Source organism: Hemitrygon akajei, chromosome 30, assembly GCF_048418815.1.
Source record: "Hemitrygon akajei chromosome 30, sHemAka1.3, whole genome shotgun sequence".
Lineage (NCBI taxonomy): Eukaryota > Metazoa > Chordata > Chondrichthyes > Myliobatiformes > Dasyatidae > Hemitrygon > Hemitrygon akajei.
Genome location: NC_133153.1, coordinates 35,179,457 through 35,197,229, shown reverse-complemented (window position 1 = coordinate 35,197,229; position 17,773 = coordinate 35,179,457). Strand labels below are relative to the sequence as shown.

At 41.7% G+C, this 17,773-nt stretch overlaps 1 protein-coding gene across 7 annotated transcripts in view; it reads right to left on the bottom strand.

Moving 5' to 3' along the window:
• akap13 (A-kinase anchoring protein 13) overlaps window positions 1-17,773 on the bottom strand; it is a 554,439-nt gene that overhangs the window by 335,095 nt on the left and 201,571 nt on the right. For all 7 annotated transcript variants that reach the window (XM_073032598.1, XM_073032600.1, XM_073032601.1 and 4 more), the window contains exon 5: window positions 11,982-12,278. In XM_073032598.1, coding sequence (XP_072888699.1) covers window positions 11,982-12,278 — 297 coding nt within the window. The remainder of the gene's footprint in view (window positions 1-11,981; window positions 12,279-17,773) is intronic.

The window sequence follows — 17,773 nt, the reverse complement described above, 5'->3', positions numbered from 1 at the left end:
CCAATCTTTTCTGCATCAAAATTAGGCCCTGGAGAACCATTTTGGAATAGTCTGGTAGTTATTCCAGTACTCTTTAGACCAGGCCTCAGCTTGGCCATGCAAACCTCTGTTACCCATTTATTGATTTGCACAAAATTCTTCTTGCCCTTCTGCTCACTGGCCTACGCTGAGGAACTAGCTGCGCTAGACACAGGTTTTAAAAAATATCAAAAGCAAATGCTTCTGATTTAAATAAAATTTCAGACTGAAATCCTTCTACAGAATGAGGAAGGAGAGAAAGCAAGATAGTTTTCAGATGCAGAGAGGATGGGGGATGGATCGGGCAAGGGGAATCTCTCTGATAAGGAAAGCCCAGGATTGCTACAGTCATGAGATGCTCCTGAAGCCATCTGCAACATACTGAGAGATAACTGGAGGTCATGGGTTAAGGGTGAAAGGAGAAAAGTTTAAGGGGAACACAAGAGGGATCTTCTTCACTCAGAAGGTGGTGAAAGTGTGGAACAAGCTACCAGAGGAAGTGGTGAATGCAGGTTCAATTTCAGCATTTAGGAAAATTTGGTTAGGTACATGGATGGGAGGGGAATAGAGGTATTTGGTCCAGGTGCAGATCAATTGGACTAGGCAGAGAAATATTTCAGCACTGACTATATGTCGGGAAAGGCCTGTTTCTGTGCCTCACACACAAAATGCTGGAGGAAGGACTTGTGGAAACTGTGTGGTGGTTTCTTTCGAACTTATAGTCTTTTAACATCTTTGGACTACTTTCACTGTGCCCATGGTCAGTTTTTTTAAAAATCAATTATGGTATTGTCTGCACGGTTGTAACTATATGTTAACTATAACTATATGTAACTATATGGTTTTGTATAGGTCTTTTAGCTTTAGTTTTTGGTTTGTTGGGTGATAGAGTTGGTCTCCTGACTTTACTTTTATAGATAGATAGATAGATAGATAGATAGATAGATAGATAGATAGATACTTTATTCATCCCCATGGGGAAATTCAACTTTTTTCCAATGTCCCATACACTTGTTGTAGAAAAACTAATTACATACAATACTTAACTCAGTAAAAAATATAATATGCATCTAAATCACTATCTCAAAAAGAATTAATAATAGCTTTTAAAAAGTTCTTAAGTCCTGGCGGTAGAATTGTAAAGCCTAATGGCATTGGGGAGTATTGACCTCTTCATCCTGTCTGAGGAGCATTGCATCGATAGTAACCTGTCGCTGAAACTGCATCTCTGTCTCTGGATGGTGCTATGTAGAGGATGTTCAGAGTTATCCATAATTGACCGTAGCCTACTCAGCGCCCTTCGCTCAGCTACCGATGTTAAACTCTCCAGTACTTTGCCCACGACAGAGCCCGCCTTCCTTACCAGCTTATTAAGACGTGAGGCGTCCCTCTTCTTAATGCTTCCTCCCCAACACGCCACCACAAAGAAGAGGGCGCTCTCCACAACTGACCTATAGAACATCTTCAGCATCTCACTACAGACATTGAATGACGCCAACCTTCTAAGGAAGTACAGTCGACTCTGTGCCTTCCTGCACAAGGCATCTGTGTTGGCAGTCCAGTCTAGCTTCTCGTCTAACTGTACTCCCAGATACTTGTAGGTCTTAACCTGCTCCACACATTCTCCATTAATGATCACTGGCTCCATATGAGGCCTAGATCTCCTAAAGTCCACCACCATCTCCTTGGTCTTGGTGATATTGAGACGCAGGCAGTTTGAGTTGCACCATATCACAAAGTCCTGTATCAGTTTCCTATACTCCTCCTCCTGTCCATTCCTGACACACCCCACTATGGCCGTGTCATCAGCGAACTTCTGCACATGGCAGGACTCCGAGTTATATTGGAAGTCTGATGTGTACAGGGTGAACAGGACCACATTATTGTCACCAAACGATTAATACTAGAGCGTACAATCATCACAGCGATATTGATTTTGCGCTTTACGCTCCCTGAAGTACAAAGCTAAGTAAATATAATAAAAAATTAAATTATAAATCATAATTAGAAAATAGAAAAGGGAAAGTAAGGTAGTGCAAGTCAGCTCCGGATATTTGGAAGGTACGGCCCAGATCTGGGTCAGGATCCGTTCAGCAGTCTTATCACAGTTGGAAAGAAGGTGTTCCCAAATCTGGCCATATGAATCTTCAAGCTCCTGAACCTTCTCCTGGAGGGAAGAGGGACAAAAAGTGTATTGGCTGGGTGGGTCGTGTCCTTGATTATCCTGGCAGCACTGCTCCGACAGCGTGCGGTGTAAAGTGAGTCCAAGGATGGAAGATTGGTCTGTGTGATGTGCTGGGCTATGTTCACGATCTTCTGCAGCTTCTTCTGGTCTTGGACAGGACAACTTCCATACCAGGTTGTGATGCACCCTGGAAGAATGCTTTCCATGGTGCACCTATAAAAATTGGTGAGGGTTTTAGGGGACAGGCCAAATTTCTTCAGCTTTCTCAGGAAGTAACGGCGCTGGCGGGCCTTCTTGGCAGTGGACTCTGCTTGGTTAGACAGTCAGACTTGGTGTGTCTGGGTAGTCTTGTTTTGTCTGGTGGGTATAGCATTGGAATAGCATTTTCAGTGCTGTAGTGTTCTATGACCCCAACTATAAAAGGACGGAAAGAAATTAGATTTTGATGCTTTTACTTGCTCTCAATTAACAGCCAAACTATATTTGCAGTTATAAAATACTTTAGAAAGTTGTTTTAACATGCAGAGAGACTCAACCACTCTGTCCTCAGATCCATTCATCCATTCAACAACTTTTAATTTTTCTTTTGCAAGCTGGTCGAAAATAGTTTGGAATTTTGGAAGCAGCATCAACTTAGCCAAGCTTTATCAGTAAAAGATATTTCAATAATCCAAACAATCCTTTAACAGTAAATATCAGCTTCCATAGAGACTGTATCATAGAAGGCTAAGTCAGAAGACACGAACCAACAACAAAGTTCAAAGTAAATTTATTATTGAAGTACGTGTATGTCACCATATACAAAACTGGGATTAATTTTCTTGCAGGCATACACAGTAAATCCAAGAAACATAACAGAATCAATGAAAGATGGAAGACCTTCAAAGGACCTTGAGAACAGCTAACAGGATCATAAGTGTTTCCCTATCATCTATCAGAGAAAATTATCAGAAGGCCCATGTACACAGGGCCCTTAGAATTATTAAAGATCCCACCCAAACATCCAGCATCTTCTTTGACTTTCTACCATCAGGCAGGAGACTCCGATCCATAGAAACCAGAACAGTCAGGATGGGAAACAGTTTCTTCCCTCAGGCCATGAGGCTTCTGAACTCCCTGCTACATTGCACTCAAATTCTCACTGGTTAATCTGTTTTGTACCTTACAATATTTAATTTATGCACTTTTGTTTGTTTATTTATGTGCGATCCATCTGTAGATTTCATCCTTACTTTCATAAGTTATTATGTGTTATGTGTACTACAATGCTTTACACCCTGGTTTGGAGAAATTTTGTCTCGTTTGACTGTATACATGCATATATAGTTAAATGACAATAAACTTGACTTGACAAACCACCAACGTGCAAAGCCAATGTGTTAAGCCTTTCATTTCATGACCTTTATTTCACCCACACAAAACTATTCATGAAGTTAAGAACCAAAGTGGGAGCCAGTGTAGCTGGAAAATAATTAGAAAGGAACTTGTGTTCCTTAATCTCAGTGGACATGATCCATTAACTCATAAGTAAAATTCACTTCAAAAAAAATTACAGGTTATATAAAGACTGGCACAGGTGGCTGCTGTCTGATCACAGACCATGACCGTCTTAAAACCACGATTTTTTGATTAAAGTACCCAATAGTAATCTGCTGAAGCCTTCAGTGAAGCCCTTCTAATTTAGTTAAATAAGCTCTCCACAGGTTTCGTAAAAATGTACTGTATTTGTCTTAGCCAATGACATCAAATTATAAAATACTAAGTGACTGCCATGATAGCATGAGCAATTACCATGACGCTGCTACAGGTTGTGAGTTCAATTCTGGGGTTGTCTGTAAGAGTTTATACGTTCTCCCTGTAACTGCGTGGGTTTCCTCCAGGTGCTCCAGTTTCCTCCTAGTCTGACAATGTACGATTTAGTGGGTTAGTTGCTCATTCTAAATTGTCCTGTGATTAGGCTAGGGTTAAACAGGTGGGTTGCTGGGCCTGTTCCACCTATATCTCTATATAAATCAATCAAATAAAAGCTTTTAGGTGTTTAAATGTCACCTTAAGATAACCACATCACAAAGTAAACTCAATGCAACTCAAAATAAATTTGTCAATCATTAGATATTTTGTTTAAAAAATGATTCCATGACCAACAGTGCAAGCCTCGAGAAATCTTAAAACCACTACAGATCCCCCTCCATTTGATTATTTTTTAAAGAGCATATATTGTCACAAATAGAGAAAATCTGTAGATGCTGGAAATCCAAGTAACACACAGCAAATGCTGGAGGAACTCAGCAGGCCAGGCAGCATCTGTGGAAAAGAGAACAGCTGACGTTTCAGGCCGAGAAAAAAAAGACTTGACTCCTCATCGTTTTTTCTCCAGTCCTGATGAAGGGTCTCCGCCTGAAATGTCGACTGTACTCTTTTCCATAGATGCTATATGGCCTGCCGAGTTCCTCCAGCATTTTGTGTGTGTTGTATATAAAAATGATATAGAAATTCAGAATTACATTTTCAGATACTTTTAAATCAATAAGGGAAAATATCAGGTTTGCCCTTCAGATCTGGGTTGTGTCTGAAGAAAATACTTTGAGCTGGGTAACACTATGGTGAAACAAGGAAAGAGCACAATGCAGTTGCCAAGAATACTACCTTAATGCTGATTTTCCAAATTAAAAGAAGATTTTAACAGTTGCAAATTCAGTTTGAACAAGATGTTTTGATCTACTTGTAATGACTTTGCATTAAATTTAATGAAAACTAACTAGCTGGAAATGATCAGCAAGTCAGGCTGCGACTGAAGGTTTAAGATCCTTCATCAAAGTCTTCGACCTGAAGCATCCGGTGGTGTACCTGCTAGTGTAATGCTATTACCGTGCTAGCTGTAAGATCAACGTTCAACTCCTGGCACTATCAGTGTTCTCCCCATGACCACGTCGGTTTCCCCCAGGTATCCCACATTCTGAAGACACGTGCGTTAGGGTTAGTGAGCTGTGGGCGTGCTATTCTGGTACCGGAGGTGTAACGAAACCCATGGGCTGTCCAGCATGATTCTCACTGATTTGATTTTATGTAATGATACATTTCACTGTACGCTACGGTGCATCTGTGATTTATAAACCTAATCTGAGAAATCTTTAACCTTTCACTTTCACAGATACAGTCTGATGACGCCAGAATTTTTGTGTTTTCCTTTTAGATTTCCAGCACCTTCAGTTTACCTTTGTATTCCATTTGCATTTTATATGCTGCTCTCCGAATCTTTACGAACTCTTTGATCTTACATTACTCAGAAAGACTCCTTTACTGGTTAACTTGCTGATCCTGATTGGAACAATAATGCCGGGAGGTTTCTAAGCAACACCAGGAATCAGATACAGTACAGTTGACGCAGGGTTCACTCAGGAGATCTGTGAGGCTACAATGCCCACATCCGATGCAAACAACTCGGATGCTGGAATGCAGAAAACTACAGTGAGCTATCAGGTCAGGTCAGCTGGCTGCAGCCTACCATCACTGCAGGACTTTCACGTGTCCAGGACAAAGAAGCAGGCAGGAAAAATCACAGCAGTCACTAGCCACCCTACAAACTGCATTTTCCAGAAGATCCCCTCTGGAAAGCGATATAGGAATATTCAAACAAAAACTTCATGCCATCTTAAAAGTTTCTTTCCCCAGGCAATTAATCTGATCAAACATTCGCACTGAATGAACGCACTCCTTCCCCCATCTATTACCTCAGTCACCGCACAGCACTGTAAACACTTTAAACCACTTTTTATTATGCCATCTATATTGTTGGTACATAGTGGTATTTATGTAGCTTTGTATATTTTATTCCTTATCTGCACTTTAAACTCTAATTTTATTTTTGTTATTATAATGCCCTGATTAAGATAGCTACTGCTATGCTATGAGGTATTTTATTTTAGCAGTTCTCTGTAAAAGCAGTGAGTCCTGCTGATAGGATGTTTTGGTCTCGGCTAAAGATAAGGTGCCATGTTTTTCAACTTAGGAATGTTGTGTCCGCCAATCAGGGTGGTGGGATGGAGAGAAGATTCGCGAGAGAGCTGGGCATAGAGGGATTTCTGATGGAGAGTAGTCGGGTTCGTGGTCTTTTGGCAGGAGATGCTGAAAGGAGAGGATCAGGGAAGACGCCTGGAGGATCCTATCCGACGGGAAGACCTTAATGTAAGAATTTCTTCACGAGGCAAAGGAGCTCAAGAAGGGAAGTTCCACCTGTAATTGGCAATGAGAATTCAGCTCCATGAGTTAAGCTACTCCCAGCTACTACAGACATGAGCTCCAATGTTTGTGTGCACATTCAGACTGGTTTAATCATAATGAGACTTTCTATTTTTTTCTATTAACTGTTTGGTAAAGCTGAAATTGGTAAATGAAGTTTCTTTATAATTTTATGCCGTGTTACTTTTTGGCGACCAATAATTGTGTATGGGGAGTATTTAAACAGCATTTGCTCAAATCGAGGTTCCTCTAATTGGAATTCCCAATGTTCCTATTTGGTGGAACCCCAAATCATAATGACTCTATATATATATTGTTTAGAAAGGCAGCCTTCTCACCGCTAAGTCTTGTGGCTGTTCGCAGAATCAGCCGACGAGCCAAGCTGGCATACGAGCTCCGTTAATTGCTGAATGTTGTTATTTTTTGTGGCATGCTGCCTTCTGACCAACACACCACAGCAAATTCTTAATACATGTAACTATGCGTTCATGGTGAATAAATATGAACCTTCATCCTGGAGAAAGGAATTTCAAAATTTTCCATTACCACCAATCTTGGATGTATGACAGTGAGGATACTTCCAATGACCAGGATATGCACTCGGTGGCCACTTCAGTGGATAAACCTGCATATCTGCTCGTTAATGCAAATATCTAATCAGACAATCACGTGGCAGCAACTCAATGCATAAAAGCATGCGGACATCGTCACGAGGTTCAGATTTTGTTCGGTCGAAACATCAGAATGGGGGAAAAAATTGTGATCTAAGTGAATAACTTTTCATGCCAGATGGGGTGGTTTGAGTACCTCAAAAACTGCTGATTTCCTGGGATTTTCATGCACAACAGTCTCTTAAGAGTTAACAGGAAAAAAAACAAAAAATAATTCAGTGAGTGACACCTCTACTGCATTGAGTTTCAGTCACTGCAACACGAGAGGTGGACAGAGATCCAACAGAATGGCTCTATGGATGAGCTACCTTGGCATCAAGGTTGTATCAGTGAAGCTAAGCTTGCTCCCTTGGTGCAGAGCATATTGATATAATTATACAAGACTGGCAGATTTAAAAGAGTCAAACAAGTAAAACTGTCCCCACTGTCTGATGGTACGAGGACAATTGGACACAGATTGGCTGGTTTTGGCAAAAGATGCAGGAAGGGATATCAGCAAAAACTTTTATGAAACAACATGCGAGACTGAGACAGAAGTCACTGACTACAGGGGTTGCAAGATCATAAGACATATGCACGAGCAGAATTAGGCCATTCAGCCCATTGGGTATCACCAGTATTCGATCATAACTTATTATCGCTCTCAACCCAATTTTCCTGCCTTCTCCTGATATCCTTTGACGCCCTTACTAATCAAGACTCTATCAACCTCCTCTTCAAATATCCCAAGACCTGGCTTCCACAGACATCTGTGGCTATGAATTCTACAGATTCACTACCCTCAGGCTAAAGAAATTCCTTCTCATTTCTCACAGCACACACAAAATGCTGGTGGAACACAGCAGGCCAGGCAGCATCTATAAGGAGAAGCACTGTCGACATTTCGGGCCGAGACCCTTCGTCAGGATTCGGCCCAAACGTCGACAGCGCTTCTCCTTATAGATGCTGCCTGGCCTGCTGTGCTCCACCAGCATTTTGTGTGTGTTGTTTGAATTTCCAGCATCTGCAGATTTCCTCGTGCCTTCTCATTTCTGTTGTAATGGAACATCCTTGTATTCTGAGGCTGTACCGTCGTCCTCGACCAGAGAGGATGAAAAGTTTTAACAGAAAGCTGTATAGGCACAATGGAAGTTTTTGTGCATGGGTATGGGGATAGAGGGGGTGAATGGGATTGACTGGATTTCACCAGCAAGAGGAGGCGTGGCATCCTCTGTGTAACAGATTCTAGCACATCACATTCCAAAGAAAAGTTTTCAGCCATTCCTCTTCATACCATTGCTAAATGACATACCAGCTGGAAAACAGTATTAGCCTCCAACTCAAGAACCACCAAGGCCCCTGAAAAATTATATAGCAAAGGCATGAAGAACTTAAGTGTGATGATGAGACATTCAATAAGTGAGACATGTACTCTGGCATGCAGATTTCCAGGATATTCAAAGCAATTGACTGGATGGATGGAGAGAAACCTTTCTCCGACAAACAAAAAACTTCAGATGCCAAATTAAAAAGAGAAACTTTTTAAAAAAAAAAATATGGAGAGTGGTATGCATATAGAATGAGCTGCCAGAGGATGTAGTTGAGGCAGATATATTTATAACTTTTAAAAGATCATCATACAGGTACATCGGTGGGAAATGTTCGGAAGAATATAGTCTGAACACTAGCAAAGCAAACACAAGCTTGCATGAGCATCTTGGCCAGCATGCATGTTTAGTATGACTCTTAGTACATGGATGAGAGGGTATGGTGGGCTATGGCCAAGGTACAAGTGGATGGCACCAGGCAGAATAATAATTTAGTACGGACTAGATGGGCCAAAGGGACTGTTTTTATGCTGTGGTGCTCTAGGACTCTATAATGCTGGAGATACTCAGCACATCGGGAAACATGTGGAAGGAGACGCAGTTAAGCATTTCAGGTCAATGATCTTTTTATTATAAATATTAGGATGTGTGAGATAAGATGGACAAAGAAGGCAGTGAAGAGAGAAATACTTTGAAACACTGTCATGCATAGGGCTGCGAATGTATGGAGCAGTCATAAAAAGCAGTAACTGTGAGCACAATGACCAAATTTGGACATTGAAAGGATTTTCAAGGTTAACAGAATAAGAAATGCAAGAAAATACAAGCAGGAGTCTGACGCTTAACTTCTAAAATCTACTTCCTTAAGCCCTGTCACTGCAACTGCAGTACAGCAGCCGACAGTAACTCGCCAGTGTTCTCTGCCCTGGGCCAGTCTTCAAAGTCTCCAGGTGCAGTCTTTCTACTTGGTGTATCCACCCTCTCCCAGGAAAGAGGTCTTTGAAGCTTCTGTTGGCATTCCTGCAGTGCTGGCCTTTTGCGGGATGGGGTTGCTAGTCCCACGCGTAACCCTCTTCCTTTCGCAGCCAGGTTTGGGATTATCCACTGAAGAATTTTAAGCCGAGCCCGCCATTCAACATCACTGTTGGTTTGTCCCAGGCAACAAATCCACGAATATGCCAGCGTTACATTCACCTCATTTCCTCCATCTTAAAAACAGTTACCAACCTTTTCTTGAAATACTTTCAGTGATCTAGCCTTCACAGCCACTCAGGGCACAGAATTTATTATTTAATTTAGAAATACGGCACAGTAACAGGCCCTTCCAGCCCATTTACATCCAGATAGCTGATTAACCTACTAACCTGCTCATCTTTGAAATGTGGGAGGAACGCCTAGAAAACCGGGAGGAATCCCACATGGTCACAGGGAGAATGTACAATCTCCTTACCAATAGTGGCAGAATTGCAGCTAGATGGCTGGTGCTATAATAGAGTTAATCTAATTGCTACACTACTGTGATACTCCCCCATTCCCCAGATTCACCACCGTACGTATGAGGAAATTCCAAATACCTGTTTTAAACGATCTAACTTCTTACCTGGTAACCATAAAAATATAAGACATAGGAGCAGAATTACACCATTCGGCCCATCGAGTCTGCTACACTATTTCATCAAGGCTGACCCATTTCCTTCTACACCCCATTCTCCTACCTTCTCCGCATAACCATTCACACCCTGACTAAGTAAGAGCCTATCAACCTCTATCTTAAATAACACAATGATCTGGCCTCCACAGCTGCCTGTAGCAACAAATTCCTCAGATTCACCACCTTCTGGCTAAAGAAATTCCTCCTCATCTCCATTCCAAATAGTCTGAGGCTTCTCCCCCTGATTCTGGACTCTCCCACTATAGGAAACATTCTCTCCAATCCACTCTAAATAGGCCTTTCAACATTCAATAGGTTTCAATGAGGTCGCCCCTCATCCTTCTAACTTCCAGCAAGCAAACACCCTGGGGCATCAAATGCTCTTTATACATTAACCCTTGCATTCCCATAATCATTCTCGTGACCCTTCCCTGTGCCCTCTCAAATGTCAGCACATCCTTCCTCAAACTGCTCACAATTTTTCAAGTGTGGCCTCAGAATTACACCCCTGCTTTAATACTCTAGTCTTCTCAAACTGAGTGCTAACATTGCATTTGCCTTCCTCACCAACAACTCAACCTGCAAGTTAATCTTTAGGGAATCCTGCACTAGGACTCCCTAGTCCCTTTGCACCCCAGACTTCTCAATTTTCTCCCCTTTTAGTAAATAGTCTATGCTTGTATTTCTTCTACCAAAGTGTATAACCATAAAATTCCTGGCACTGTACTCCTTTTGCCAGTTCTTTGCCCATTCTCCTATTCCGCCCAAGTCCTTCTCAGCCTCCCTGCTTCCTCAACACTACCTGCTCTTCCACTGTTGTTAGTATTGTCTGCAAACTTGGCCACAAAGCATTAATTCCATCACCCAAACCACTGACATACAACTTACAAAGCGGTCCCAACACAGAGCCCTGCAGAGCACCACATTGGTAATAACATAGTCTACTTCATTACAACCTTGCACTTTACTGCTCACTTGTATTGCACTTTTTTGATAGTTTTTACACTTTATTCTACATTGTTATTGTTTTATCTTAATCTAGCTCAATGCACTGTGTGATGATGATTTGACCTGCATGTTCTTTACTATATCTTGGTACATGCGACAATTATAAACGTCTGGATTAAAGAGCACGTTTTACAAGGATAGCTTAAGCAAGCTCGGGATTTCCTCGTTGGAGCGAAGGAGGGTGAGAGGTGAATCGACAGCGATGATCAAGTGGACAGCCAGAGACTTTTCCCCAGGGCAGAAATTGCTAATACAAGGGGCACAACTTTGAGGTGGACTATGGAGGAAGGTCAGAGGCAGATTTTTTACTTGCACAAAGTGGTGGGTGCACAGAACCTGCTGCCAGGGGTGTTGGTGATGGAAGCAGATACACTAGGGGTATTTAAGAAACTCTCAGATAGGCACATAGATGAAAAAATAATGGAAGGTTATGTTGGGGGGGGAAGGGTCTGATTGATCTTTGATTAATTTAAAGGGATAGCACAACATCCTGGGCTGAAGGGCCTGTACCATTCTCTGTTCTATATAATATCAATATGAATAACAACATAAGACCATACGGCATAGGAACGCTATCTTGGCCCCTCAATATTTAATAGCTATCAAAGAATTTATACATATATAAAAAATGGAAAAGGTTTTAAATGTAAACAAGTTTATGTAATACTTGCTGATACTTTATCCAAATAAAAATAAAATTTAAAAAAAAGCTGTCCTCACTTAAGACTCTCACTAAAGGAACCATCTTAAACATGATATAACCTGCTAGATATCTAGAGCACGCCCCCGAGGGTGGATTCGTGGATCAAAATGACAGGCTCCATCAGTGTTACAGCAAATGCAGTGTGAATGGCCTTTGTCATTATGTGCCTGTAGATTACCGCATTGTACTGGAACCCTACCTTGCCGCTTGGTGTCTGGCCCCAGGACATTCCACTTGGAAGGCAGCACCAAATGTTGCACCTTTAAGGTCAGATCTTTATCAAGCAGCGTCGCGTCGGCAGAGGACATGCGGAAGTTATCCATTATCCGGATGGCATTGAGTGCTTCTTGGGATCCAGCGCTGCTCACCAGAAACCGTGCCATATCGTAGGTGGCGTCTTGCACATACTGGAAATTCTCTTCTGCCAGCACAGAAACGGGAAAGCCTTCCTTGGAGGCACACAGTAGGACTTTCACCACCTCACAGCGGTTGTGTGCTGCAAACAGCGAAAAGAAATAACAATTATGGCAAATACAGCAGAGCAGTTAAAGTCATAGAGTCACAGAACAGTACAGCACAGAAACAGGCCCTTTGGCCCATCTAGTCCATGCTGAATTGTTATTCTGTCTAGTCCCATCAAACTGCATCCAGACCAAAGCCCTCCTTACCTCTCCCATTCATGTACTTATCCAAACTTCTCTTAAATGTTGAAATTGAACCCACATGCGCTATTTCCACTAGCAGCTTGTTCCACACCTGCACCACACTCTGAGCGAAGAAACTCCCATCTAGTTCCCTTTGAATATTCCATCTTTCACCCTTAACCTATGACCTCTAGTTCTAGTTTCACCCAACCTCAGTGGAAAAGGCCTGCTTGCATTTACCCTATCTATATCCCTCATAATTTTGTATACCTTTATCAAATCTCCCCTCATTTTCCTATGCTCCAGGGGGGGAAAATGTCCTAACATATTCAACCTTTCCCTATTACTCAGGTTTTCAAGTCCTAGCAGCATCCTTGTAAATTTTATCAGTACTGTTTCAATCTTACTCAGAATCAAACATCTAGTTTAATAGTACCGAAATATGTCGTGAAATTTGTTGTTTTGTTGCAACAGTACGTTGCTAAATCTGTAATTTACATTAAGTATATGTCTAAAAAAAAAGGAAATTAAATTAAATAAGTAGTGCAAAAAGAGTGGAGAACAAAAACTGAGGTGGTGTTCATGGGTTAATTGTCCATTCAGAAATCTGATGTTGGAAGGGTAGAAGCTGTTCCTGAAATGTTGATTGTGTGTTTTCAGGCTCCCTATACCTCCTCCTTGTTGGTAGCAATGAGAAGAGGGCAACTCCTGGATGACGGAGGTCCTTACTGATGGATGCCACCTTTTGAAGGTGTCCTGGATACCGAGGAGCTAGGTGAGTTTACAATTTTCTGCAGCTTTTCATAGACCAGTGCAGTGGCTCCTCCATACCAGATGGTGATGTAACTAGTTAGAATGATCTCCATGGTATATCTGCAGAAATTTGCAAGTATCTTTCCCATAAGTAGGTGACCAGAATAACACACAATACTCAAAATTAGGCTTCACTAAAGTCTGATACAACTCCAAGATAACATACAGAAAATGCTGGAGGAACTGATAAGAGCAAGTGAAGAATGAAGAGACAACATTGTGGGCTGAGACTCTTCATCATGATTTCCAGCACTGCAGAACTTCTTGCGTTCAATATAACATCTTTGTTATTGGAAATATTGGAACTGGTCTGTGCCGGACCCAACTACCATCAGCCAATTTCTTTGAGGTCCAGCATAGATCAGTCCCATCTGCTTCAGTCAATCTTGCTGACCCCTTCCCACTCATCCATGTATTGCAATCAACTGGGGAAATCTCAATGATCGGACTTCAGGCAGTCAGTTGCTGACTTCCCACCCACCTGTTCGTCCCCTGACAAAACTGGGGAAAAAGCTTGGGATGTAACTCTGCCTTCTGTCAAAGCTGTCCAGAATTATAACCTTTTCAAATTTCTGACAAAAATTTGAAATGATGATAAAAACAGAAACAGTGAATTAAAAATATAAATCTACCTAGTAAAAACTTAAAAGTTAACCAAAGAGATTTTTTTTTTCAGAAATTCTAACTCTCCTTTCCCTCTTCACTTGCAGAGAACTGAAGAAATTAATCTTCTATCCGATTCCAGATCTCACCTGGGAAGAATTGGAGGGACAACTCCCCGACTCCAGTGTTGGACTTCAATAGTGCAAATAACTTACTAGATTTTGAGACTTTGCACTCAGCATAGTGGGAAGCTTTGAAACTTAGGAGGTTCTGCAGCTGAAATTTATGATTCCCATTGAAACTAGTGTCTGCAGCTCAATTCACCACATTGTCTGATGTTTTAAACTCAAACTGTCAAATGATTCAGAGTCATTAAACATGGCAAATACAACAAAGAAAAAATATAATAGGAGCGATTACAAAGCAGGTAGTGTAGAACAGACACCTGCAGATAAAAGTAGATGAGCTTTTAAACAAACTTTTCCCCTCTGGCAGATATGATGCAGGTAGGGGTTGTCAATAGATGCATACAACTAAGAGTTGTGTTTACAATGGAGTTCCCTGACTGCACCTCATTATTTAAACAGTTTGGCAATAAATGCCTTCTCTCTTCAACCTTATATCTCATGTGAATACATTTCTACAGGATCTACATTTAAGTTTGAAAGTTTTCTGTATTTCTGTAGATGCGCAGTGGAGAATATCCTATCACAAACATGAGAAAGTCTGTAGAAGCTGGAAATCCAAAGCAGCACACACAAACTGTCGGAGGAACTCAGTAAATCTGACAGCATCTATGGAAAAGAGTAAACAGTCCATATTTTGGGCCAAGACCCTTCTTCGTGTATCTTGACTGGTTGATTCATGGACTGAGTTGGAAACGCCAAAGCCCAGGAAGGGAAACACCAATGCCTAGGAATTTAAAAAGTCTGCCAAGAGTGGTGGGTACAGCCCAGTCCATCACAGGCAAAGCCCTCCACGCCATTGAGCATACCTACAAAGGTCGTTGTCACAAGAAAGCAACATCCATTGTCAAGGAACCCGGCTATCCAGGGTGTGGTCTATTTTCACTGCTCCCATTGGGAAGAAGGTACCAGGGCCAGAGCTCCCACACTTCCAAGTTCAGGAACAATTATTGCCCTACAACCATCAGGTTCCTGAACCAACATGGACAACTTCAATCACCTCACTCAACTGATTCCACAATCTACGGACTCACTTTCGATGACTCTACAAACGCATGTTCTCAGTATTATTTATATACTTTTTTCATATTTGCAGCTTGTCTTCTTTTGCACATTGGTTGGTTGGCAGTCTTTGTGTGTAGCTTTTCATGGAGTCTACTGTATTTCTTTGTTCTACTGCAAGAAAATGAACCTCAGGGTGGTATATGGTAAAATATAAGTACTTGATAATGAATTTACTTTGAACTTTGAAAGTTGCAGCCAAAACACACTGAGGCATGATGTTTGTATGTCACCGATGTTAATCTTGTGCATTCAGCCAACACGTATGAAGCCAACTCACATTAATAGAGTAAATGGCATCGTATCAGCAAACTAAATGTTATACGATTGCATTCTGTTAATACTGAAACTGGTGGTAAACAAGGATGAAACAGCACATCGCCCCAAGATCAAGCCAAAGAGCAATGACAAACTTAATGGGCCGAATGGCCTAATTCTGCTGTGTCTTATAGACAAACGGTTGTGACTGAATTTACTTCACTTCAGAGAAGGTTTGACATTATTTGCTTTCGAAAACAACACAGCAGATATTTGTGATCTGTTCTACTAACAGGGGAATTTATACATTTCCTGGCTCAACAATCAATGTTCAGTTACTGTAAGTCTGCAATTATTGCATCATCCTCTAGTAAAATTCTATTTTCCAGGATCTTGGAACAGCAATGGTTATTTCTTTCCATTTTTCTTTCCTTCTATGACTTAGAATTTAGAACCAACACCAGATATAAGTGAAGCAATTTCCCTTTATCGCTTTTCTATCACTCAACAATAATTCCCAGCCCTTCACCTAGAAAACTGAGCAACACAATTACAAAAGGGAAACACATGGGAAACACTATTCTTTATTCATTGGGCACATGGACACCATTGACGAGGCTCCCACTTTTCACTTGACGTGGTGAGTTTTGCTGCCTCAAATCTCCAGAGAACTGGGTTTGACACCAACCTCAGATGCTGTCTGTCTGGAGTTTGTACGTTCTCCCTTGACTGCGTGGGTTTGCCCTCAGCTGTTCCGGTTTCCTACCAGTCCTAAATGCTGGGGAGAACTTCCATTATAGGTGAGTGGCAAGAAATTATCAAGTCACTCAAGTGCTGCCACCAGAAAGATTTAAAGGTCGGTTTTATTTGTGACGTTTATATCAGAACATACAATGAAAGAAGGGTCTTCCTGAAGATCGTTCTTGGCCCAAGATGTCGAATGTTTACTCTTTTCCATAGATGTTGCTCGACCTACTGAGTTCCTCCAGCATTCTGTGTATGTTGCTTTGGACTTCAGGCAGGCTTTCTCATCTTTGTGGTTTAATACAATGAACACTTGCCACCGGAGTCTAATGAGGTCAGTAAAGATTGTGTTGGAATGCTTCTGGTGCCAACAGAGCATGCCCAGAACTTGCTAATCAGTACGTCTTTGCAATGTGGAAGGAAACTGGAGCACCTGGAGGAAACACACCTGCCCAAGGTGAGAACGTACAAACTTGTTATGGACAGCGGCAGAAGCAAACCTCAATCAAAAATCACTGGTGCTTTAAAGTAATTGCCCTAGTGATAAGCTACTGAGCCACCCAAAGAAGAGGGGGAACCAACAATGCTTAACATGCTTGATCGTTGCACGCCCAATGACTGCCAGTCAAGTTACATCAACACCTCACAAGGAGGAGCCCCAGGAATCGAGTCATTTTACATGAAGTGAAATAAAATTTCCACAAACCAAACCAAATGACCACTTGAAAGTACATTTCCTAAAGACCCTTCAAAAACTAAATGTTCTGGGATATTTCAAAAGTTCATGAATATTATAAAGATTTGTCTCTTTCTCTGGTTACGTTTCTCATTGTTTAATGTACATCTGCAGGAGGAAAAACGTGAATAAGGGTTAAAATGGTCACAAGGTGGAGGAGCTCCATTAGTCAGCAGGCGGTGAGTCGGTGGAATGCATTGCCATATAGCTGGGTATATTTAAAGCAGAGGCTGGTAGATTCCTGATTAGTAAGGGTATCAAAGATTATGGGGAGAAGGCAGGAGAATGAGATTAAGAGGGATAACGATCGAATGGCGGAGCAGACTCAATGGGCTAAATGCCCTAATTCTGCTCCTCTTATGCAGAGGTGGAAAAGGTCTCCAAGTTGGTTTCCTTTCCACCTTGTCCAGAGCCAGAACATGGAGATTGCTTTCTTTGCATTGGAATTTCCATTTTATGCACCTCCCGAAGGCAGGATATGTTTCACTGCGACAATACCAACACCCAGTGGTTCAGCGACCCCTCGGTAAACTACCACAAGGCAAAATGACCAGCTTCGTCCCAAAGGGGATCCACTGGAAAGTGCATCCACTTTCCACTCATCAGTCTGAGGTAGAGTGTGAAGCCAATGTCTGCCTTGCATTCTATCATATAAATCAATGACTGTGTAAGACATGGGAGCGGAATTAGGCCATTTGACCCATTGCATCATGGCTGATTTATTTTCCATCTTGACTCATTCTGTTGCCTTCTACCCATTACATTTGACGTCCCTACTAATCAAGAACCTATCAAACCTCTGCTTTAAATATACCCAGTGACTTGGCTTCCACAGCCATCTGTGTAACTGAATTCCACAGATTCACCACCCTCGACTGAAGAATTCCTCCTAATCTCTGTTCTAAACAAACATTCTTGTATGCAGAGGCTGTGCTCTCTGGTCCTA